The 25362-nt window shown below is 42.8% G+C and overlaps 2 protein-coding genes across 6 annotated transcripts in view; both read right to left on the reverse strand.

Moving 5' to 3' along the window:
* Nucleotides 1-8095: 8095 nt before the first annotated feature.
* On the reverse strand, nt 8096-18854 carry LOC118686364 (3'-5' exoribonuclease 1-like). 3 transcript variants are annotated; one of them, XM_036382562.2, is made up of 7 exons: nt 18721-18854; nt 17858-18033; nt 15486-15696; nt 14061-14144; nt 13264-13373; nt 12087-12201; nt 8096-10921 (listed from the first exon to the last, which is right to left on the reverse strand). In XM_036382562.2, the coding sequence occupies exons 1-7, from the start codon at nt 18793-18795 to the stop codon at nt 10679-10681; spliced, it is 1014 nt and encodes a 337-aa protein (XP_036238455.1). In that variant the 5' UTR covers nt 18796-18854; the 3' UTR covers nt 8096-10678. The 3 variants fall into 3 exon arrangements, with proteins under 3 accessions (XP_036238455.1, XP_036238457.1, XP_036238456.1); XM_036382564.2 differs by having other exon boundaries at nt 17858-18028; nt 18721-18834; XM_036382563.2 differs by lacking the exon at nt 14061-14144.
* A 1978-nt stretch (nt 18855-20832) lies between these two features.
* The window catches only part of MFHAS1 (multifunctional ROCO family signaling regulator 1), a 35143-nt gene continuing 30613 nt past the window's right edge, over nt 20833-25362 (reverse strand). For 2 of the 3 annotated variants that reach the window (XM_036382116.2, XM_036382115.2), the window contains exon 3: nt 20833-24996. Coding sequence is in view for 1 of the 3 variants with exons in the window: in XM_036382115.2 (XP_036238008.1) it covers nt 24993-24996 (4 nt within the window). In the remaining 2 variants the exon portion in view is untranslated. The remainder of the gene's footprint in view (nt 24997-25362) is intronic. The other variant, XR_004980111.2, reaches the window with a different exon arrangement.

Consider the following 25362-nt stretch of genomic DNA (forward strand, 5'->3'; position numbering starts at 1 on the left):
CATCTGTGTGATGCTCTAGTCCCCCAGACCTGCAAACCCACCACTGATGCGTAATGAGAATTTCTGTCTGCCCTACTTGCAGTTGTTAAGGGCCATGGGGAGCTGGCACCTCTGCAAAACATTTGAAATGTATGTAATTATTGTAGGGAGTTGATACTGAGATGCTGTTGCTGTGCAGATTTTTGTATCTGTTTCAGGCAGGAGGTTGTTGTTGTTTTTGTCTTATCCAGGTAATAGAGGGAAAATAAGATCAAACTTGTATGTCAGCAAGCATGGCTTTAATGATTAACTTTTTAATGGCCAATCCTGTGTATCTTCATTCTACAATATGTGCTATCTTGACTTGCTGTATGTAGCCATGTATTTTATAAGCTTTAATAGCTGATCTGTGAGGTCAGATGCCATTATACACAGGCACAGACCTCAAGGTATTTGTCTTCATCTTGGTAGTCAGTTTTCTGTCCCCCTCTTTATGTTCTGGTTGTTTGCTGCCCGTATCAAAGAGGTGGAAAGACGGTAGAATATTTGGCAGAAATCTCTGTGGAACAGATGCTGAAACGCACTTATGAGGGCTAAGTACAAATCTTATCTTTCCTGGTGCCAACATCAGTTTTCTGTAATTTTTAATTATGAGTCAGAGTCTGATATGAGTTCCCTTATTAATGACCCAGCATTGCATTTCTGTCCACGGTGTAAGTGGGCACCTGTTTCAGAGACAATTTTTGCATTCTACTGTGAAGGACAAACTAGACAATATCCTACAGGATTTGTTAGCAGTATTGATAATTCCCTATTCTAAAAGATGCCCTGGTGCTTTAATTTCCATAAGAACAGAAATATTGTGTACCTCTTACAAAACCTCTTACATACTGCTAGTATGAGGCAAAAGAGGTAAGGAAAGTGGGAGTTAGATTCACCCTGATATATTGTACCTAGCAGAGATATAGAAAACAATTCTGACAAAGATCTATTAAAATGAGCAATTGATTGTGTTCACCCTAATGGAGGAGAATGGCTGAGGGAAAAAATGTTAAAATAGAGACCAGGACTCTTGGAGCAATTGCTGATATTGAGTCCATGCTATCATAGAATGATGGAATATCTCAACCTGGGGGGACCCATTTGGACCATAGCCTTGCCTTTTTGTTTTCTTTTTTTTTGCTCAGAAAAAATTCCTTTTTGGGACTAGCTGTGACCATAATACATCCTCCAGAATTTTGCTCTGCAATTACATTGCTAAGGAGGAATTTTACTTTATGATTTCTGTTAGCCTAGGTATAGCACCTCTAGCACCCACATCTGTGTGTGAAGGGACACAAATGCACATGTAATGTCTCTTCCCCATTACAGTCCGTACATTTCTCTGAGGTTGTTCCAAAAAGAAAACTAGAGCAGGAGAAAAGCCTCCATTCTAAGATCAGGATCTAAAGTGGAAAAATAAGAAGGAAAGAAGGAAAAATTAGGAGAGAATAGTACAGAGCACAGTGATGGGTCTATAGTAGATGCCCATGGTGACATCCACGTTATTTGTTTGCCCCTTGATTGTCACCCAGAGGCTCTTAACTGTGCCCTTACAGCTGCATACATTCCAACCCTTCTATTCCATGCAGTGCCACCCCCCTGCCTCTTCTGCCCTGCCTTTCCCTCCTGAAGAGCCTGTAACCATCCAACAGGGCGCTCCAGTCACAGGACTTGTCCCACCAGTTTCACTTATGCCAACGATATCAAGTCTCTGGCACCTGGCGAAAGTTTCCAGGTCACCATTGCTTGCTCCTCAAGCTGCATTCATTGGTATAGAAACATTTTCACGAGTGGTGCTTTGCAACCAACACTTGTGAAGGAAATTGAGGGGTTCCCTTACTGCTCATTTCCTCATGTTTTGGCACACAATGCCACTGTTGATCACTGGCCAGCCAGGTATTCTCCCATTCCCCTTCCCAGACTAGTTTAGAGCTCTGTCAAAGAGCCCTGCTTGCTCCTGTGCTAGAACTCCTTTCCTTTTCCCCTCTGAGAATGGCTGAACCTGTCAGGTGTGTGTAGACGAGGGGGTGAATAGATCACCCCACAGTCAAAAACCCAACATTTTTTTGCTTGCACCAGCCTTGGAGCCATGCACGGACCCCATGGATCTGCCTATTCCTACCAGTATAATTCCTCATTACCGACAGGTCAAGGAAATTACTACCAGTGTTCCTGACCCATCAACCAATTGTCCCAAGGCCCTGGAGTCTCAGTTGATGGAGTGCACTGTGTCAGATGAGTTGGTTTAAAAACCTTTAAACATTGGCAGTGTATCATTTTAGAAGTTTAAAGTTCTAGGTCTTATTTAGAAATGTATTCAGATCTGGATTCACATTCTTTACTCACAGAAAGACTTTTACTGAATTAGAAGGATTATTAATTTTTGACCTAGCCTGCAATCATGGCACTTGAGTAACTTCTCACTGAACTGTATGTCTGGTTCACCTGTACTCAGTTGTAGAACCTGAGTCCCTTGCAAGTTCTTCAAGACAGAAGATATATCTAATTCATTGTCTTTATTTTGGAAGGAAAAAACATATATTTGCCTAAGAGAAATTTTAAAATGTCACAGAAACTTCACATTGATAAAAGACAGAGAATAGATGACATTGGATGTTCAGTATGACAAGTTTTTTTCTGTAATAGCCACTGCTCATTTAGAAGTGCTATATAATTTGAAATTAATGCACCAGACTTGGGTATAATACAGTCCTTTTGTAACCTGTCTCCCTTGACACAGATCTAAGCAGGTATATATTTAAAGGCTTCTTATTTTTTAATAAAATTGAACAGACTGAATATGATGTGCTAGGGTGCTACTTCAGAATTTGCAATAATAAAATGTCAAAGAACAAGCTGCAAGCTGTTTTGTTTTTTTTCTTGAGATACTCAAAGAATTAATTTTATGCTGGCATATATTGTAATTAGAAATAGCTCTGTGCATCATAATTAAACTAGTAGCTATGGAAACCAAAACAGACTAGAATAAGCGTAAAAGGAGAATAGTGAAGAAGCCAATCATAAAATTACTTTAATCAGTTTATTTTTAATCTTTCTGGGAATGCAAATTGGAATACTAAGGGTCAATACTACTTTCTTACTCTTTTTTAACCTTTGTATGTTTGGAAAGAACAGTATTCTTTCCAAACTACTTCCTAGGTATTAGATTTTTTCACTCCAGAACTTCTCTACCCACACAATCTTAGGTGTTAAAAGCACACCATTTTTAAAGAACCATTCTGTACTAAATAATTGTACCAATTTATCCTTTTTTGAAATGAGAACTCCATGTTTTCAACAGCTGAAAATCTCCATGGTGCCCTACCCCCTTAGCTATTCCGACAGCCATCCGCTGAACATGTTCCAGTTTAGCAGCCTCCTGATGGGTGTGGGGGAAGGATGGATGCATCTCTGAGCCGTACTCACCTGATGCAATCTCGAGTACTGAATGAGGGGGAAGAATCACTTCCCTTGCTGTGCAGGCTGCTCATACTATGACCACCAAGCAGGCAGACAGCCTTTGTGACACAGCGCTGACTCACGTTTAAATTCTCACTCAGCCTCGGGTCTTTTCTGAAAGAGCTGATTCGTGGCAAGTCACTCACCAGCCAATGCTGTTGCACGGGGTTGTGCCAGCCCAGGTAAGTCAGTTCTTAACAAATTCCACCAGGTACCTCATAGTCAGGTTAGCTGAGGTCCCTTTGAATGCTATCCCTGTGTATAGCCCAGTGTACAGGCTGACTCGCTCTGCCACCCATTTTGCTGTCGTTTACAAACAAAAGGGCACTTTCCCTGCCATCATCCAGGTCAATGATGAAATTGTTAAGTAATATTTGCACCAGTATCAGCCTCTAAAATGTAGCCACTCCTTAGACATCATGCTGTACACCTCTGTCCTTTGAGACATACAGTGGAGCTGCCTTCTCACCTGTGTTCTGGTCACTAGTCCCTAATGCTTTAAGAAATCATGTCAAAATACTTGGTTTAGTCAAGGTAAACAAGATCATTTACCTCTTGTACTCTTGTGTAGAGACAGGTGCCTCATTACAGAATGTAATCAGGTTAGTCAGACATGGTTTGTCCTCAGTAAAGCTATGATGGCTTTATGAATCACATTATTTACCTTGCTGTGCTTAATAATGGCTTCCAGAAAGATTTCTTTCATAATCTTCCCAGGAACTGAGATGAGACTGTGCTGTGTACAGCTCTTTGAATGTCTTTCCTTTCCCTTTTGAAAGTGGGCATATTGATTAGCTTTCTCCAGTTACTGAAGACCTCTCATAATCACCACAATATTTAAAGAAAGACAAGAAATAGCAATATTGGATGCACATCCTGCAGTCTCAGTCTGCTAATATGAACACTTACCTCAGTCTTCCTCTCACATAGTTAGCATTCCTCCCCCCCAGACTTTCCCAGGAGGCACAGAGGTCTGGGAGGCTAGTGACCTGAGGCCCAAAGATACCACTTTAAGGTTGTCAAAATGGAAAAACAGTAGGTACATTAGCTATATTACATATGAGCAAACTGTACCTGCCTTCAGACAGGGGCAATTTATGACACTCAGTGTCAATATTTGGTACATTCTTGGGCCATTAAAGTAAGAGAACTGTTCAAAAAGTACACCTTTCTCAGAAGATGACTGTGGAAGGGGATCTGGTCCAAGCCATTCTCTGGGCTATGGCAAAGGATGAATAAACATTTCAGATATCATGCTTAATATCAGTACTTTCAGACAGACTTATTAAACAGTTTCCTAGTATGTAAGACCTGACATTGACCTGGTCAGAAAGTACTTAATTGTTGATCAGTATCACGCTTTGAAATGGAAAAATACTATAGATCAAAGCAAAACCTTTTCTCCCCATTGCCCAAATAATAAAAAGCAGATAAATCTTACACTTCTAACTCTCTTTTCAAGAAAACACTTGGTCTAATAAGTTCAGTTTCGTCATTCTCAGTTAAGTGTTTTCCTGGCCTACTCCTCCTGCTGCCTGTCAACACCAGCGCAAACATTCATAATATTCATAAAACAAAATATGAAGAGCAACACTTTGAAGGACAGAGACCTTTTTTCCCCTGCTACTTCTGCCTGGAGTTTTTGCTTCAAAATGTGCTTCCAACTATTTTATTTCCTCTACTGCATAGGCCTCAACATCTTCTAAAGGAAGAAAATCTAGTAGAATCAGCAACAGGATCTCATCAACACTCATCATACTAGCATCACCTGGGTGATAAAAACCGTCATTATAATCATGTTTAAATTCAACATCTGAGTCCTGCATGGTGACTATATTCACCAATTTTTGCTGCATTTGAAGTCACAGCTTCCTCAGTAGAGGCCTTCATCAGAGAGGTAATAATTTCTTCGGAACCTTGGGAAAAAACAGTTACCAACATAAACTGGATTTAGTTTTGCAACTGTATTTTCACAGCTGGAAGAGAAGAGAATGCAAAAGTCCATGTCTACAAAAATATTCTGACTAGCCATGTCCCATGACCTATACAAGTTTCACACTGAAAGATGAGGAAAACCTCAAATTACTATCTTTACTATGTTATAGAAATAAATATAGTTTTAAAAATCAGCTGGAAAACTTTTCCTCTCAGAATACTGGGATTCTGTCAATGAATCTAAGTGATTCTGGGGGAGAAAAGCAAATCAAAAAGGCTTCAGTAAAATGAATTAGTATTCAGGATAAAGAAATAATGTCTGCCTAGGATACCTGTGACATTTTATCTATTTTGTTAATAAAAGCCAGGGGTTCTCAACACACAAGTCATCAGCAAAGTATTTTCGGTATTATCAATATTTTTCCTATTTCAGTTTCACTCCCTTCATTCATTGATGCTACTATCATCCTTTTTTACCCCATGCTAATAATTTCAATGATTGCACTAGCTTTCTCATACAGTATCAAAGCACATCTGACAATACTCTAATCAGTTTCACTACTAGCAACAGGATTCTCACAGAACACAAAATTACTCAGGATGAGATTACAAAGAGGGTTTGGATTTTTTTTCACAGAGGAGAGCATTCTTCTTTTCAAAGATCACCAAAATATTGCATATTTTACAAGCAACAATTTGGAATAAGCCTTCTCCAACATGCTCCCTTTACCCTCCTTACTGCCTGTATATCTTATTTTCTTTGGCAGAAAACTGATTACTGCAACTCTGTTGAGCCACTGTCTACCCAGCTCTGAAGCAAGCACTGGACTGTTACACGTGCTTGTGAAGACAGAAGCAATCCCCTCCAGGACTATGTGTTTTGGCAATTGTACTGGGGTTATGCAGTGAGGTTTTGTAACAGGGGATGGGGGCTACAGGGAGACTTCTATGAGAAGCTGATGGAAGCTTCGGCTTTGTCCACTGAAAGCACCGTTTTTCATTTGAACTGTATTCATCTGTGAACCGAAACAGCTCTAATCAATCAGAAAAAAAAAAAGAAAAAAGAAGAAAACAAATAGAAAAAAAACAAGAAAAAATGGAAATAATAGAGAAAAAATAATAGAGAAATAAAATAATAGAAAAAATAATAGAAATAAAATTATAGAAAAAATAATTATAGAAAAAATAATTATAGAAAAAATAATTATAGAAAAAATAATTATAGAAAAAATAATTATAGAAAAAAACAATAATAATAGAAAAAATAATAATACAAAAAATAATAATAGAAAAAGGCTGTGTTTATGATGAGGCGGCGACTTGAATCAAGATCGACCATTCTGACTTCAAGAAATTCCTGTCTGAGATTAGGAGCGGAGTTGTCTTCTGTGTCCGACAGCATCAAACCTTAAATTAGCCTCCAGCTCTCCACCTGCAGGAGGCTGCGGGAAAAACAGTCTCCCTCCACTCCTCAAGGAAAAAGGATTTCCACTCGCTTTAAGAACAAATGATGTAATCCCTGCTTTTCCTTTTTTTTTTTTTGGGGAGGGGGGGCGGGGTGGGGCGCTGTTTTGTTTTGGTTTTGCATGGAACAGAGATAATTACCACGCGGTTTGAGAGCAGGCCCCCGGTGCCAGCCGAGCTCCCCTGTGGATGGCGTTCGCAGGGGTCTTAGCATGAGGGAAGAGACGAGAATGTTGACTCCATGTTTCAGACGGCTTGATTTATTATTTTAGGATATATAGTATATTAAAACTATACTAAAAGAATAGAAGAAAGGATTTCATCAGAAGGCTAGCCAAAAATAGAAAAGGAATGATAACAAGGGCTTGTGACTGACCGAGTCAGTCCGGACATCTGGACTGTGATTGGCCATTAATTAGAAACAACATGAGCCCAATCACAGATCCACCTGTTGCATTCCACAGCAGCAGATAATCATTGTTTACGTTTTGTTCCTGAGGCCTCTCAGCTTCTCAGGAGAAAAAATCCTACGGAAAGGATTTTTCATACATGTCTGTGGCACCCGCACCCCCGGCGCTGCGGGGGCAGAGCGGCGCCCCCTGCCGGCCGCGCTGCGCACCCGCGCCTCCAGCACGACATGGCCGCAGCAGCGGCTGCGCTCCGCCCGCCACCCAGCGGCACCGCGGGCAAACGTCCCCGCGGGTTTCCACCCTGCTCTTGCTTGGGTTTTGCTTTTTTTTTATTTTTCCTTTCCTCTCTTTTCCTTTTTGGTACGTCTTTTAAATAGCTGGCAATCAATGTCTGCATGCTTTTTTTCTGCATAAAAGAGATTGGATTGTTTTTTATAGAGTTGTCAATTATTTTTTCCAGCATGGCAAGACTCCTCTAATAAATTAAAATATTCATTACGGCAGATGCTCTCAGCAAGCTTCTTTGGACGAACAAATGAGATCAACCTGAAAAAACACTGTTTGGCTGAATATGAGCATCACTAGTAAAATCACCAAACCATTTTTTTCCCCTGTGGTACGAAGTAGCCAGGAAAATCTATTTCAATACTGAGTGTTGTGAACTAGTCACATGCATGGGAGTTAAGCCATCCATGGCAATGTTGCTGGTCTACTAGAGAAGACAAATCATGAGCTGAGCTGATGCAAAGACCCCCAAGACTGTTGAAATAATCTCATGCTTTACAGATCAAATTCAGTACCTGACATATTTAAAAATATGAAATTATTTTAATAAGTTTGTTTACATTTTAAACAAATCAGCAAACATCATTAAAATTCACTTCATCTCAAAATCACAGAATCAAATACTCTGTGAAAATACACCTTACAGTTTGACATTAATCCAACAGATAAAATAGTATCTGGAATGATTCTACTGATTTCTGCAGCTCACTGATAGAAAACATCCCAACCTACTCAAACAGTAAACAGAAAAGCATTATGATTTAACCCTTATCTCAAAATATCTTTTTGAAGTTACTTAGCAAAAATAAAAAACTCTGCACTTAAAATAAATGATGTACAATTACAACAGCTCTTATGCAACCTGTAGTATAATCTGTAAAAAAAAAAAAACAACTCATTTGTTGTCATTATATTGCAAAGGTTCCATATTGCTAGTTTCGTACCTCCTTGATGTTTCTCTCAGGCAGCTCCTCTAAGCACTGATTTCCTTCTTCTCACAGCAGCCAACTGACTCCAGTCCCCCTCAACCAACCAATCCACTCTTTTATAGCACTCTTCTCCTTATTGGCTACAGCTGCAGCCTGTTCCTAATCTCTAATAATTGGCTCAGCTGCAACTCCTTAAGGGGCAAGATTACTTTCTATACTACCTTTATTTTCTTATATTGTATCCCCCTATACTCATTTGACTGTGAGCCTGGTTCCAGACCTGTAAATAAAGACTAGTGATAAAGTCTCTGGCTGCCACCATGCCCAGGGGAGATCTGCTGAACTAGACTCAATTTTGTCACAGAAACTTGCACAACCGTAACTCAGACACAAAAAAAAGTACCATGGTACTTCAGAAAAAGAGGATACTACAGTCACTACAGTAAAAAGCTTGTATATAAGAATTTGTACAAAATCTGGGCTGACAGATAAATGGCGCTTTAGGAGAAAGCATATCAGAGATTTGTATTTTACCTTATGAAAATCCATCAAGTAGGGCTACAAAAGGACAAACAACTATGAAGTTCAACAAAGTTCTCTACAAGAGAGTAACTATCTGCTTTCATGCAAAGAAAAACCCCAAACAAACAAAAAGACCAAACTTTCAGGGAAAAAAAAAAACCACCAAAAACCATAACTCTGAAGCAGTTATGACTGTCCAAATCTGTGACTCAAGAAAGAAATCATATGAAGCAACTGAGAATTCACTAATACTTCTCCCTCCTGCATGAATTTACAATGGAAGTTTTCACAGTTCCATTGATGCAGTTTAACAGTCAGAAGAGCAAAGCAGGGCTGGGAGGAGTTGGATTAGTCAAACAGTCAGTGTTCTTAACAGTTTATTAATTGGTTATTTTGTGTCCTGAATGTAGGTGGTAAAAGGGTGAATTGTAATACAGGGATAGCAATTTTTTTTTTTTTTTCAAACCAAGAGCAACCAAAATACATTATTCCACTTTTCAGAACAACCATTCTAATGCAAAGTTGATCACATTAACGGTGCACTTTGTAACAGCCCATGGAGACAAAGCAAATTAGTACTTTGGCCTCTTCTGAATATCATTTTATCTGAGGCCTGGGGAGTAAGCACAAGTTGCTAGTAATTAACTGTGGCCTTTAACAATAAAATCATATTAATCTTCCAATGCTATATTTTGTAATAAAGGCATAGCTCCATGGGGCAGAAGCACAAGAAGATACCAAAAATAGCTGAACATGTCTTTAGCCATGAATGAGAAGATTCTTGTTTTGTTTTATGTAATAATCACAGAGCATGAAATTTTAACAACTTGGCATGTTTTGAACTTACTTTTACTTCACTCATTTTTAAGAGCAAATGGCTGATGGTGTCTAAAAACAACATTAAATGAAGGGCAGCTTTGCAGGAATAGGAGATGGGATCCTTAAAGTGAAAATCTAAAGAACCTTCTTGTTTGAAACAATAGAAAAATACCATCATTCTACATTAATGAAATTTTTATTCAACACCCAGCTCTTCCATTTGATGGGGAAGCAGACAAACATATTCCTTAAAGAAGAACCTCAAACAACAGAGTACTCCTCTACTGCTTTAGAACTGATGAATGCACACCCATTTCTCCTAGACTTTGTAAAAAAATTTAAAAAACTGGTAGGAACCCTTAGCAGAGTGCCTCATCAGGAAGGGCCAGCCCAACCACTGCTCCTTCAGTTCTTCCAGGAATGGCTTATTTGTGTGCAATGAATAAGCAGATGCTAGATATCATTGGAGTACATCACAGTGAACAAATACTGCCCACAGGCTGGGGTAGTACAGCAGCACACAGGCCCAATCCCTCTTTGCAGGTGTTCCAATTACACCTTCTTAAAAGCTTAACACTTTGTCTGGATTCCAGATATCAACCTCACTGCTAGCAAAGTTGGAAACAACAACAGAAGTCATCAGTACAAAAAGAAATTGCTGTAATAGGCTTCAAAGAACAAACAGCTTCCGTGCTCCTCTTTATTCAACAGAGATGATTCGTTAAGGTGCTTTAGGGTTCTGCACGGCAGACAAGCTGGCAGAGGTGCCATTCAATAAGCTGTGGAGCCTTTAGCGGGTATGTGAGGGCAGCCCCCGGGCAGAGCCCTGACCTGCTAGTTTCTGTAGCGGGGCATCTGTGGAGCAGGGGCTCCCTCTAAGGGGCCTGAGGAGGAGACTGTCATCAGCTGCCCACCGTGAATTCTCTCATTCACCCGCAGGGCACAGCCATCCTGCAGCATCCTGATAGCGATCCTTGCAATGTTTTTGGAGTCATCAAGTCCACTGTGAGGTCTCCCATCATAACTCATGCCCAGATTTTCAAGCATGATTGTCAGCTTGGTCTGATTCCTAGGAACCTGATGGAGAAAGTGAGTAACATTCAAGGATTAGGTTGGGTACCAAGCCTTTTTAGTCTAACACGGGGCAGTAGAAACACATGCAGATTTTAAGCCTCCTTAAGTCACAAATTACTGTCATGTTGCCTTCTGTCAGATCACTTACCATTTAACTTCAAAGCACCTTGGTGAGACAGAGACTCATTTTTACAGAGCAGAAATAGTCAACAGGAGTTTGTCTAGACCTGGGACCTGGGTCAAGAGCCTCTGACCAGCACCAGCTCAAGATACACTTGTGCTGGCAAGGGTGGAAGCTGTGACCTAGATAAGTTTAATCATCTTTATAAAAAACAAAAAACAGTGACATTGCAGAGGGAATCTGAGTTTGGTTTTCCTTTTAAATTCTAAGTGATTAAAGAAGCACCAAGCTCCTGATTCTCACTGACCATCAAGCTCCTGAATGCATTCAACCTTCACAGGATCTGATCAGCAACACCTACAGCAACCCTGTAATATTCGTCCAGCACAAAGTAAAGCTCTTCCCTAATTAAATGTCAATCTCTCTTTTATCTAGAGGTTACATTTAGTATGAAAAAGCCCATCAAATGAAGATCATTAGCTAGGCTGAAATCCCTTTCAAAAAAAGTACTTGAGTGTAGGCTGATTGGGAATTTGCTAGAATCTCCAATAACTCATTTTATGGTAGTCTGACAGAAAGCAGCAGTAAGGTCCAGCACTGAACTCAGTATTACTTTTCCCTTGACAATTTGATTCCACTGTAATACATCCTAATCTTTCTCTGCCTCCATTACACTGTCAAAAGTCAAGATTCTACAAATTAGTTTTGTAGTGTATTGCATGAAAACAGGAAAAAATAATCAAAAAATCAAGACAGTCTTTTCAGCTGAACTACTTGATCTAAGAGGACCGATATAACATTTTTAGACCATCCTTCAAAGAGCACAAGCCGATTCTTAAAAACAGGATTAAAATCAAAATGCAGTAATTATATGATCTTCAATTAGTGAAGTGAGATCTGCACATGAAACACATTTGAAAATCAGGCACCAGGCAAGTAGTTCAAGTACTATAATTTTATACTACACAAGTAGAGATGACAACACAACAGGTCATTCTAGACTTTTAAACCAAAACTTCCCGTAAGAGAAACAGAATTTGTACAGACCTTGTAGAAGTTCCCATATGATTTGCGAATATTGATCCACTTTTTGGCAAAAGAAGGGTATTTGATACGGCTAATACGGCACTGGATGTTCAAAAATTTACTCATGTCCCAAGATCTTAGAAAGTCAAAAGAGGAAAACATTAGTCATTTATAACCCTGTGTTCCACATATTGCACTGGTGTAGAACTAAAAGCTGTCTTGTCTCTGGTGATCAGTAGAATGAAAACAGTTCAGTGAAGGCTCATTTGGTGTAATCCTGGTAAAGAATTTTTTATATGAATCTGTTAATCATGGGGAAAAAAAAATAATGAGAGGAGCAAGACTTTCACCAGGATGGTTTCAGGTCCACAACGGTTAGGAAAAAAATAGCACACCAACTACCACACCAACACTGAAAACTGCCAATAAATTAGATGCTCACACAGCCCTCAGGGAAGCAAGCAACACCTTAAATCTTCCTGATTATTTGGGTATGCATTTATCTCTCTACTTCAGGTAGGTTATTGAAACTAGACTGCACCAAGTTTTATGAGAAACCAGATCTCTAGGAAAATATGGAGAAATTATAATCCTATTTATCTAGCAGCCTGCCTTCCTGAAGGAAACCACCCCAACAAGTTTGTAAGCTGCAAGCTAAAGTAAAGCTTTTTTCCCCATCTCTTCTAGTTGTCTATGCTATCTCACCTATACAACAGATATTTCAATGCACCTGTTTTCCTTAAGGAATTTCACTGAGGGGACTCCTCTGGAGGGGAATTCCAGAGACCCAGTAATATAACCAGTCTTGCATCAGCTTTGCTTTAGCATTTCCTTTCTTTAATTCACTGTTGCTTCCAGAGATAGCAATGTAATTACAGGTAAAAAATTAAAAATTGCAGAGTGTTATTTTCAGGTATTATGTGCCAGATATAAATGGAGAATTACAGTAGCAACAAAGTATAAAGTCTTCAGCAGCACTCTGCTGCATACAGACCACTAGGAAAGAAATGGCACCATCTGATGGATTTAAGCTTCATTTTGAATAGTTCAGTTCAGTTTTACCAATTTTAACAAAAGCTTCAATTAAAATAAACCCAGCAAAATGGCAGTGTCCTGATCCATCTTTAGCAATGCTCTCACAAATATTAAACGTGGTTTTGCAGTTTTAGATTGTGCTGAAGGCTGCATAAGGACATACCCATCAGTCAACATGGAATAGCTGTACTTTGTTCCCAGGTCTCGTTGTCTCATCCACTCTATGACATTCTGCAGAACTTGAGGAAAAATATCAGCTTTATCAACAATGTCCTAGGGAACAAAAAAAAAAAAAAACAAAAAAAACCCAAACAAACCAAAACAACAAAACCAAAAACCAACAAAGTAAGGAACGTTTTTTCAGAAAAAAATTCCTCAGCATTAGATGTATCAACCTGTATTGGTATATGGGCAATTAAAAACTTGGCTTCATCAAAATCTTTACAAAACCAGATTACACATTAACAGATGACTGGACAGGTTTTTCTAAACTGAAAAAATAGCACCACAAAAGCTCTGCTAAAGAGGCAACCTCCTAATAGCCTCTGTAAAGGTAACAAGGTTAGTCTGTAGTTGAACCTGGATTAAAACCTTTGAGGTTGTTTCCCAGGCTTCTTCTTAAGTCACTTACCACAAGCCATTGCCATTCTAAGACTCTAAACTCTTCAGAGCAAAAATATTAGGAGAGGAACTGATACAATTCAAAAGATCCTTTGCCCTACTAAAGATTAAATTTCTCCACATGAATTAAAAAGAGAATATTCTTCCTCACAAAATGACCAACTTAGTGAAATCAGCTCTGTGATAATTGGGAGAGGGGAAAAACAAGGATTAAGAGAATAGGCCTTACAGAAAAGTAACCATGAAAGACTACCATTTAAGGTTTCCAGTCTGAACACATCAACAACACATCCCTTTTTTTTCCCTATTTCTTCCTAAAGAAACAAAAGTGCAAATTACCTGGGTTATTCCTGTCAGACTGATGCAGAAGTCTGAAAGCTTGGGATTAATCTCTGGCTTCACGTATTGCTGAAAGGTATCCTCCTGTAACAGGAGAATCAATCTCTCAGCTGCAGCACACTCTGCAGCCTGCAAGGCAACTTCTCTGGCTCGCCTGCAGCCCAGAGGCAACAGCAGCTACTTGTCCTGCTGCAGGCAAAAAGGAATGTGCACCTCCTGAGCCAGCAGGAGCTTCCTGACTGGCCATCATCAGATTCCTAACAGGACAGGTGGCTTTCCAGCCAGTAGGTACCAAAGAGTGGGAATGTGGATTTAAGAGGGAAAAAGGACTTTTTTCTGCAAAAAAGCAGAGGATTTGGGAAGAGTGAAAGTAAGTAAAAAATAAGTGAGAGGCATGAGGTTTTTTAGGTGGTATCTCTAAAGGTTCACCTGCAATTCAAGGAAAGCAACAAGCCGCATGTCTCAGAAGCTTCAGACAAGAAGCTTCCTACACCTCTGGATGCCAGCCAGGCAAAGACAAACAAAATCTCACTCTGGGAAACTGAGCAACACAAGAGTGAAGACTGAAGGCAAGTTTCATGGAAAAAAGAAAGCCCCAAATCCCTGCTGTTATACAAACCCTTTTAGACAAACAACAAAGAAAAACCAAAAACCACTCTAAGAGCCATAAAAACAATCCTGGTAATCTGCACAATCATTTTTCTGCTCTTAAGTCATACATGCAGCTATTCTTTATTGTAGCATCACAATGATTACTGGAAATCCTCTTTCCATTAAGAGTTCTTCATAAATGAATCATTAGTCAGAGGTGTGTGCACATCCTCTGTTTCACTGGGTGACTCAATTTCAGTTAAGCAGCAGGTAGTTTGTCCTAAAAGAAAGCTGTACTGCAACAGAGCACTTGAGGCTACCAAATGCCTGTGAAGTATGTTTAAAATCAGGTTACACAGCTGTCAGTCTGTTGGGTACCATGTGGAAACAGCTGAGCCTGGCAAGAAGTGGGAGTTCACTCAAGCTCACTTTCCAGGCGCCTCCATTAGTGTCCTCTAGATCGCCTCACACAGGACCACAGAATTGATCATTTTTGATTATGATGAATGCCTTGAGTCCTAGAAATAGATTTGTGGGCCTTAAAGCAGGGAAAGAAAGGGCAGGTGGGAACATACATGGACAGCTGAGAAACTCATATCAATAGAGGGAGTCAACAGCAGGAGAATGATCTACTTGGATGATCATTTGGAAAATGCTTTCAGAAGAGAAAGTTTTGTTTGTACTTAAGAGGCACAGAGGATAAAGCCTTATGAAAAAAAAAAGTATGCTATTTTTAATGAAGTTCAATATCTACTTAGAAACTAATCTAGACTTTCTGATGCAAACAAGTTACTTCAAAGAATAGCAGACCAACACAGCCATTAGATCACTTACTATTTCCAGGGTACGTGTGTTTACCAAGACAACAGGAAATTCAATTATTTCATGAACAAATTCAGGCGGATTTCCTTCTTCACAGGTTGCTTCAAAGTCCACAACACAGATGTAGTCATAGCAGCTGTCTCCACTAATGTGTTCCTTCTGCATCAGCTTCTGTTTCTTATAATAGTTTTTCAGTCTCTTTTTCAGTACATCTTTCACTCCTCTAAAGAAATAGGGAAAGTGACAAAGATCACACTCTTGTTTAATTATTTCCTTGCTGTAAAACTGAAGTGATATTTAACATTTGAAAGCTCAACACTTCTTAACCTCATTTTGAACAGCAGCATATGTGAAGTCTGAATTCCACTTTACCATAGAGGAGCGTTAGCCCCATTATCTACACTACATTAAACCCACTTCTGGGATAACCCAGAGGCTGTGGTACCCCTCACAATACAACACCAGAGACAGACTGGGAAGCATGGCACAGAGACACTCTGCAGTCACCTCTGCTTCGGCAAGACTTGATATCCAAAGCCTTTCCAAAGCTCAGGTCTTTGTAGATTGCTCATGGTTGACCTCTGGCCCTGGAAGAAGTACTGCTTCACCTGTATTCATTCCCCTCTACCTGAAGTGATGCATGCCTGAGGCCTTTCTGCATCAGTGGCTTTGTGTGACAACACAGAATCCATCTTGAATGTCCACATCTTAGATTTTTCTCAATTTAAATTTTTATTGAGCTTGAATAACTCAATTAAAATAAAGTATTTGAGATTTCAGTTGTCAGAAAAACCTTCTGGTCAAGGTCCTGCTTTTCAGGAGGTTTGTGGCTATAAATAAATTCACATGGCAGGCAATTGAAGTTACTTACCGTGTCCTTTTAATATAAACATTTTAATATATGAGTGCATATGCCAGAACTGCCATGTACCAAACCAGAGCTAAACTGAATAAATGAGGATCATTTACCCTTCCAAGGAAGTGATTTTCAAAATTATTCATTGCAAATAAAATCACAGAAGCTGTAGGAGATATGTGTAGCAAGTGGTATTATCAGAAAAGCAGCCCAGTGAACCACAAAGAAGAACTGAAATCAAACTCCTAAACATGCATTTGAGAGCATCAGCTGCTTCTGCAGAGGTAACTCTTCTTCACTCTGGTTTATTGGTCTATTTAAGCCAATGACCAGTTCATTAAAAATTGAGACAGTATGGGAGCTGATGGAGGGGGAAATTACCTCTTTCTTCACCAAACTTATAAAAAAAAGTTGAAAATAGGAAATGATTGACTATCACAATAACCTTGAAGGAAAGGATGGTGTGTGGTAATCTGTCCAATACTGTACATTAAAACTAATGCACTATTTGTTTTACAGATAAGGCACATTCTGACTAGACTTACTTAAATATATTGACAAGAGAAACCTAGCTTGGGGAAAAGAGAAATTTTAAGCCTTCAGCATTTACAACTAAATTAAAAAACTCATATAGAAAACTTATAACCTAATGAAGGCCACAAACACATAATATACTACCTGAATTCTGCTTTCAATTTTTAAATCACAGCAACTGCTAAATAGCTATAGAAATCTAATGTGTTTTACCAAAAATTCTTCCAAGTAACAATAAGATTTTCTCCTCATGAGGCACTAAATTAATTTAACCAACCAACTCCCCAGCACTACTTCCTCATTCCTGCTGCCTACAGGAACAACACACTATTTTTCTCAGCTGACCTTCTTCACAATAGGTCAATATCTTGCCTGGTCACAGAATTATTAATTTTGCAGGTCATTTCCAGTACAGCAGGAACTACACTATACTCCCTTGCCTCTGCCCCAGTGAGCAGCTTATCAGCTTATAATACATTCAGCTTATTATACATTATAATACAGCTTATAATACATTCATTTTTTCACATTTTTCTAGTACACATATTCAGAGTAGCAAACTCTCCATCTAAAGGTACTTCTCTGCAGTGATTAAATCCTGAGCTCCATCACCAGGGTTTGTAGCAAGTATCGGATCCGTACTGGTACACTAAATAAAAATATGGATGTTCTGAAGCAAGTTGCTGTATGATGAAGGTCTGCAGCACCAGCTGAGAACCACAGCAGTTTTTCTTTCCCCCTTGACCAAAAAGTGATGAGAAGTAACTTTCAGTTATGTATTCTTGCATTTCTTTGGGTTGCCAGTTGAGACAGCACACATTAAGCAGTATGCATTAATCCTACAACAAAAAAGCTGCAACAAGATCGCACATAAAACAATTGGTGTCTGGTGCTGAGTCTGCTTTTCACTTTGTGCTGAGTTTTTAAGCTTTAAAATAATCATCCCTCATGACTCTACTGCTCTCAAAGATAAATCAACATATTTACAAATCACCTGGTTTCAAGCTTGAACTCTGCGAGTTTACTCCTGAGCTCTTCTCTGGTCATTCTGTTGATATAACCATTGGTTATAGCAATTTCTTTGTAAATCGGATCGCTGAAGTCGTTTGAACTGGCAGCTGAGGTTTTGCCATTAGTTTCTTGATCACTGATCTTACAATGCTGTCTACCCTAGAAAAGAGAGAAATCAGGAAGTCATTTAAGAACTTCAAAACAAGATGCTTGAGCATTTCACAGCTCGTTTTGGCACCAGATCGCAGTAAAGCGTCACACTGTTACACTTATGATCAAACTGAGTGAACTAGTTTATAGATAGGCAAGAGAATCAATACTGAAGCCTGCTCTGAAACAATGTTTTCCTAAACAGCAACAAACAGAATAAAGGGCTACTAATGCCCGAGTCTCGAGCCACGTCGAACAGCAGCTATTGGAGACAAAACTTGAGTACGCATCCTAATCTCAACAGAAAGAGTTCTCTGGTGCAAACGGGCAAAGCCTTCAGGAGCAGCGAGATTTCTCTCGACGACTGAATTAACCAGAATCCACATGCGGGCCGGTGCCCAATGCGTGCAAGATAAACAAAGCAGTAAACGAGAGGGAAAACTACGGGCACTTCCCGGCTCCCGCCCGCTGCTCGCGGCCTTCGTGGGGCCCGCACACGGCGCGGCCGCGGATGGGCCCGCGGCACCGGCGGCGTCCCCCGGGCCCCCGGGAGGGCGAGCCCCGGGGCGAGGCGGGGCCGGGCGGGCCGAGGCCCAAGGCAGGCAGCCGGGCCGCCCTGGGCGAGCGGGCGCGGGGCCGCGGCCTTGGCCCGGCCCGGCCCGGCCCAGCACAGCCCCCGCCGCCCCACGCACTCACCGGCGGGCGGGCTGCAGGAGCAGCCGCCGCCTCGTCCCGGGCGGCCTGCGGGCGGTTCTCTTTCTGCTCCTCCATGGCGGCGGCGGCGGCGGCGGGAACCGCGGCGGGGACGGCGGCCCGTTGGAGGCGGGAGAGCGCGGAGCCCGCCCCTGGGCGGAGCAGCGGCCCCGTGAGAGCCGAGCAGCTGCGGCCGCGGCTCCCGGCGTTTCCGTCTGGCACCAAACACTGCGGTAGGCAGGTGCCACGCGTGCCCGGCCGCCTCAGCCTCACCCCCGCTGCCCCGCCAGCCCTCGGCCCTGCCCCTCTGCAGCAGCACCGCCGCCCCCTGCGCCCGCCTCAGCCCTCCAGGGCTGCCGCCCTGCAGTGTCCCCGGGGTTTGGGGTCACGGCAGCTCGCTGGAAGCGCTCTCCGTGTTACGGGAAACACACACTGGGCAGACGTCTCATTTATGCCTCCGTCCTCCTTCTGGTGGCATTTTCATCATCTCCTGTGATTTTGCACAGAGCACGCGAAACACGGATCTAGGACACCCGTGGTGTGTTGGGTGCCAGGTCACAGGCACCAGAAGGATGCAGTTGACCCCCAGCCCCTTCCTGCCAGGGAATTTGCCGTGCCTGCTGTTCCCCATATCCCTTAATCCACAGTCAACAAGCAGGGTGAGGTGGGCGACACAAGTACGTGTAAAGCTCTCTGGATCTTCTTGGCCAGGAGGTGGAGGCAAAGCGCTGAAGTCTCTCTGTTCACCACAGGTCAGTTTATTTTCTACTGGTGCTTCCTACAGTCCCAAAATGCCGCCCAGTATCCCTCACTGATGGAGGCTCATGTGTATTGGCACCCAACTAAAGCAACCACGCCAATAGCTCCACATCTGCCAGCCACTAAACAGCACAGAATCTTCTCTCTGCCCTGCTGTGGCTGGGACCCCAGCACCCAGCCTCAGTCTCCCATCTCTGGTACACCAGCATCTCCTTGCAGATGATGACATCCCCTCCCCAAGACCTGCTGTGCAGCATTTGTCATCCTCGGGTGGGTGTGCCACAGAGGTCTGTCTCCTCCACATTGAGTGCTGACAGAAGTGAGATCACACACGTCCTTGGGGCTATATGTGCATGTCCTGATTTTGGCTGGGATAGTTAGCTTTCCTGGAGGCTGCTGCAGCGCTGTGTTTTTTAGATTTAGTATGAGAATATTGTGGATAATACACTGATTATTTAGTTGTTACCCAGTAGTGCTCATTCTAAGTCAAAGCCTTTCAGTTTCTTGTGCTCTGCCAGTGAGAAGGTGCACAAGCTGGGAGGGAGCATGGCCAGGACAGCTGACCCAAACTGACCAAAGGGATATTCCACACCATGGAACATTTTGCCTAGTATATAAATGGAGGGGAGGAGGAGGAGATGACTGGGAGCTGCTGATGCTCATCCCCCATCACTGGGGGAGGGGCTGGGCATCAGTCAGTGAGTAGTGAGCAACTGTACTGTGCATGACGCATCTTTCTTGGGTTTTATTCCTCTCTCTTTCATTGCAATCACTATCATTAGTATTATTATATTTACTTTGCTTCCATTCTTAAACTGCTTTTAACTCATGGGTTTTACTTTTTTCCTATTTTCCTTTCCACCAGGAGGTGGTGGTGAGTGAGCAGCTGTGATGATGCTTAGTTGCCAGAGGGGGTTAAACTGCAGCAGTGGAGGATTGCTCCCTTTTTAAATTCATCCTCCTGGTGCTGCCACAAAGGCTCCTGCTGCCAAGCAGAGGACCACCTGCCTTACTACCCTGCCTCCAAAACCTGCTCTGAACATGAGCAGGAAACGAAGCTTTACACAAATGCAAACAACATGGTACCAATGAGAACCATTGAGTGGGCCTCACAAACCCATAAAAAAACCTTCAAAGTGAGTAAAAAAGCTATTCCCCAGAAATCACCTGCCTTGCTGAAATGGACAGTGACTCACAGATACTAAATAAGGGGCTCCATGCACAGATTCATTCAACAGCAAATCTCTTCATGACTTTGCTACAGCACAGATCACCAGCTAGGTGCAGACCCTTCCAGAGCTAGAGCCCAAGGAGGCACTGCAAGAGGAAAAACAAATCACACAGCCAGGACTCTCATGGAGATTGAGATCACTTTTATTTTCAGTCATTTTGGCGAGGACATGTGGGCAAGTGTGGGTGTGGTGCGTGTATGTCTGGGCATGCATGTGTGTGTGCGCAGAGTCCTGCCCAGTGATGTAGGTTATATGAATACCTGCAGTTACAGTCCTGAACTGAGCCATGAAGCGTGTGATGAGTGCTACACTGAGGCCCACTTGCTTGCCTCTTCTTGTGCTTACTGCAGTGCAGCATCTCCACCTCCCGGCACAGCTGTTACAAGGATGCCAGCCCAAGATCCCATCCAAAGGGCACGAGAGGAACTGAGCTCCGGGATCTGGCTCTGCAGGAGTGAGCCAGTGCATTTTCATCTCACTTAGTGAGTTCCTAAATAACATTTGCAGCTCCCTTTGACACAACTGTATCTAACTCCTCACCGTGAGGAGCCTCAACTGCTTGGACAAACTTTAGCTGCCTCAGAGGTACAATGGGAAAGAGAACAGGGACCCCACGTAAGTTCCAGTGCTACAGCACAGCCAAGCACATCTTGAGTTCCTGGGAAAGCAACACCCAAAGACACTACTGAGTTTTTACAGCCACCATGAAACTGTGGCATGGGGGATGCTGCAAGGGAGATGACCCGTGCTTCTGCAGCCCCCAGTCTCTTCCATCTGATCTGAGAGAACATAAGGCAGGGCGGGGTAAATCCCAAACTTGCCTCTATTTCAGTTTAACTTTCTAAAGCTGAATCCCCCAAGCTCGGAGCACAGACAATGCAGAAAGAACAGCACTGCCATGAAAGGAGACTAGTCAAAGGGACCCTGGCCTTGTGGCAGACTGGAAACAATCTTACTTCTCTGACCTTTTTGCTTAGAGCAAAGTTAAAACAGAGGTGTCCCATCACCCAGGACCCTCTGCAGCTGCCAGAAGTCTCCAAGTACTCCTGTAAGCCCTAAAATGACCTAAATGTGCAGCATCACCCTTTGAGCTCACTCTCTCTCACCTCTACCTAGTTGTATGCTGCTTAGGGACATGCAATTCCTCACATTACACAGACCCAGAAGAAGGCAAAGCTGCTATCCTGGGAGTTTGGCTTGGACGGATGCAGTTTTGAATCCCAGGTTTTGCTTCAGAGCCTAACACAAGGTACTCCAGGACATCTTCCAGCTGCTGAAAGTCCTGGAGTGCAAAGCAGCTCCTTAGCTCTGCTTCCAAATCTGTCTGAACCAGTTTCAGCAGGAAATCAAAAACCGGCCAAGCAAGGGGTCTGCAAACCAATAAGTAAAACCAGTACAATTGTCTTGGGTGAAAGAGGCGTCTAGGAGATTGCCAGGAGATTCTCCTCCTATTCCAAAGGAGTTAAAATTCATTGTCAGCTCCACAGGGCTGATGTCCCAGTCCTTTCTGACCTCTTTATAATACATCTTCAGTAAAGGCTGCAGAGTGCTCCACAGAGGCCTTAGTCATTTCTAACAGTTTGGTAACTCTCTGAGCAGGGACAAGAACTGGAACATAATACATACTCTGAACTCAGGTATCTGCTGTTAGGGCACTGCATTCAAACCCTCTTTCCTTGTGGACTGAATAATGAAAAATTACAGATCCTTCAAAAATACAGGGCCCTCATCCCTGGGGCTGAGGGATATTAAGTGAGGTCTGAGGCAGGAGCTCAGCAAAGGGATGCTGTATGAGGATCCCAGTGTGCATCCTTAAAAACAGCGACAGCAAAATCAAAAGTACTATGAGCCGCTTGGTTTGGTTCTCCTGCATGGATCTCCCACCTGGCAACTGCAAAGGCGAGATGTTTCTGAACTGCATAGAAAATTAAATGGCTTTTGCATATTAAAAAAATTTGGATGAAAACACAGTTACACCAGTTACTAAACAGTGGGTGGATGAGCAATCACCGTTTTGTATTAAATAGACCCAACTAGATTGATCTCCATACTGCCACACTCCCGGCATTACGGCTTCAGTGCACAGCAGCAGCCTGAGTGCCTGCAAAGGCCAGGGAATGCTCCCACGGAGGTGGCACACCCTGGCAGGAGGGCTGCGGTCCCAAGGAGCAGGCTGTAAGTCCTCTTGCAGTCTGCTCTGTCCTCTCATTCCTTCAATGCTCACGCATCCCAGACCAGATGGGCACACTGGGAAACAGGCCTCCGGCTGGAAAAGGATTCCAGTTTGTGGTTGCTTTACAATGTGGTTTCCACGCAACTTCACAGCAACAAATCGCTAGTTTCTTCCTACGGAGAACGGAAAGAGAGGTGAGTAGCAGCAAAACAGGAGGAGAAGGCCACCCAGCACGGGAGGTGACAGTAGGGAATGCTCTAACACAAGTTCTGCCTGTACCAGGGATGGTTCATGGGCAGCAAGACTCAGGACAAAGGATTTCCTAGCATTATTCCTGAGCACCATTCAAAGATCTCACCTCCTTTTCACCTTCTCCAGCCACCACTGACAATTTTGAGTCTCCAGTTTATCCACAGCAACACAGAAGCACAATCAGTTAATGATATTCACTGACGTAAGGTTCATTACCAGAGGTAGCAGGTCAACACATGAAATCTGAGCCCAAGCTATCCTCCCAAGCTGGAACGATACCTGAAGAGACAGGAAGCTGACTGAGCTGCCAGCTTTTATTTGGCAGCTTTTCCCCCTGAAGTAAGGTATGTGGCTTGACTTCTTCTACCTGGCCTCTGGATCTCCTGCTGGAGTGGATTCTGCCCTGTTTTCCCAGCATTAAGTTCTTGCCAATGGGAAGATTTACAACCTTGCACATAAGGCTGGCATCTGAAGGATGAGAAACCAGGGGAATATCATCTGTGCAACTGCAGCAGGTCCCAATAGGACACATCACTCTCTTGCAGTGGTTGCAGGCCTGGCCAGCTCACATCCTGGTGGGCACTGCCTGCTGACCTGTACCACCCACCCCAGGTCTGCCATCACAGCCCAAAGAGTTAAGAGCTGTACATTAACACAAGTATTTTAAGTCCCTCATCTCTCAGACCTCCCCCAGGATCTGATGAAGGGCTCCTGGCTCTGGAAATGCCTGCCTCCTATTGATTTACATTAAATAAATATTTGCATGGAGCAAGACTCACACAGCACAATTACCAGGGCTCAGCTGCAGGCATAAACTAACAGCAACATCTTAGAAGTCCTCAAAGCCACACAGCTGGGGGAGAAACCTGAACTTTGGTACCAGTGCTCAGCCTGCCCTTTCCCACATCTGGAGAGGGAAGATGGCTGCTCATGAACCATGGCTGCCAGGGGGATCCAGGATCAGCTTGTACCACACAGCCACACACTGCTTCTACCAGATCTCTGCACAAAGATGCCTGGGTGGCTTTCCTAGGAGGATGACCAAGATCTAGATTTTTAGTGCTCCAGTGGACACAATGCACAGAGAGTACCACAATGGCAGCGCAGCAGTACCAGCCATGGCAGACCAGCAGCTGTTCAGGGATAATGGTTACACTAGGGATAAGAAATAGCATGTGCCAGAGGCACACTGACTGCCCTGCTTTTGTCTCTGCATGATCACAGCACGTCGTCACCACTTCATGGCACAACATATGTGAACGTACAGGGCAGGAAACATGTCCCAGCCTGCTTCTCTGCCAGCCTCCACTCAAGATTGCTGCATGGGACACAGCCAACTGTTTTGTGGTGGAGCAATTTTAAAGGCTTCACAGTACCAACCCATTCCCCAGCATAGCTTTGGCCAGCTGCCACCAAACTCACTTGTCCAGGAACAAATCCAGGGAATCCCGCTACAGCTCATTTCAAGAGACTTTCTTCCAAGCAGGTCTGAATTAAATGGTATACCAAGAACATTTTTACATTCATCATGAGATCCAAATGGGTTTTCAACACGCATTCAATGGGTCCACAGAAACCTATCCCCAGTGTTTTCCCTCCGGCCAGCGGCCCTGCCATCTGCAGCAATCATTTTCCTTCATGCTTTGTCATCCCCAACCTCCAGATGACTTCATCCACTCCAGCCATGAGGCCCCCACCTGGGAGCTGCCCCTGCCCCACAGCATTTCTTTCAGGGTCCAAAGTCCAAAGTCCCATTGATCCCCCTCAGCATCAACTCCACAACTGGAAAGATGGGAGCACTGCAGAGCATCGGCCATGTTCTGCCCGGTGGAAAAACCTTTGGCACCAGCACTGACAGTTTATCTGGAAGAGAAAAGGATAAAGAAAAAGTGATATAGCAGGGTTGATAGTGCTTGTGATGAATAACATAAGACACATGATTTTCTCTAGGCTTCTAAATAGGGAGAGAGAAGTGAAGAAAAAGTAACACAGGCCTTTTTGAGAACACAAGTTTCCTGCCAGCAGAGTGACTGTGAAACTGGGACACAGTTAACAGACGTTGTGGAAGGCCGGCTAGAGGACAAGGAGGATTGGAGGCATAGCCTGACAGCACAGTACAATAAAAATGGCACCTGCAGGTTAGAAATGTGCTGTGCCAAGTACACACACACAGAAGAACCAAATGAACAGGCAGTAATGGCCTGTGGCTCAGTATCAGAGCATTTTTGT

The sequence above is a fragment of the Molothrus ater genome, chromosome 4, assembly GCF_012460135.2.
Source record: "Molothrus ater isolate BHLD 08-10-18 breed brown headed cowbird chromosome 4, BPBGC_Mater_1.1, whole genome shotgun sequence".
Taxonomy (NCBI): Eukaryota; Metazoa; Chordata; class Aves; order Passeriformes; family Icteridae; genus Molothrus; species Molothrus ater.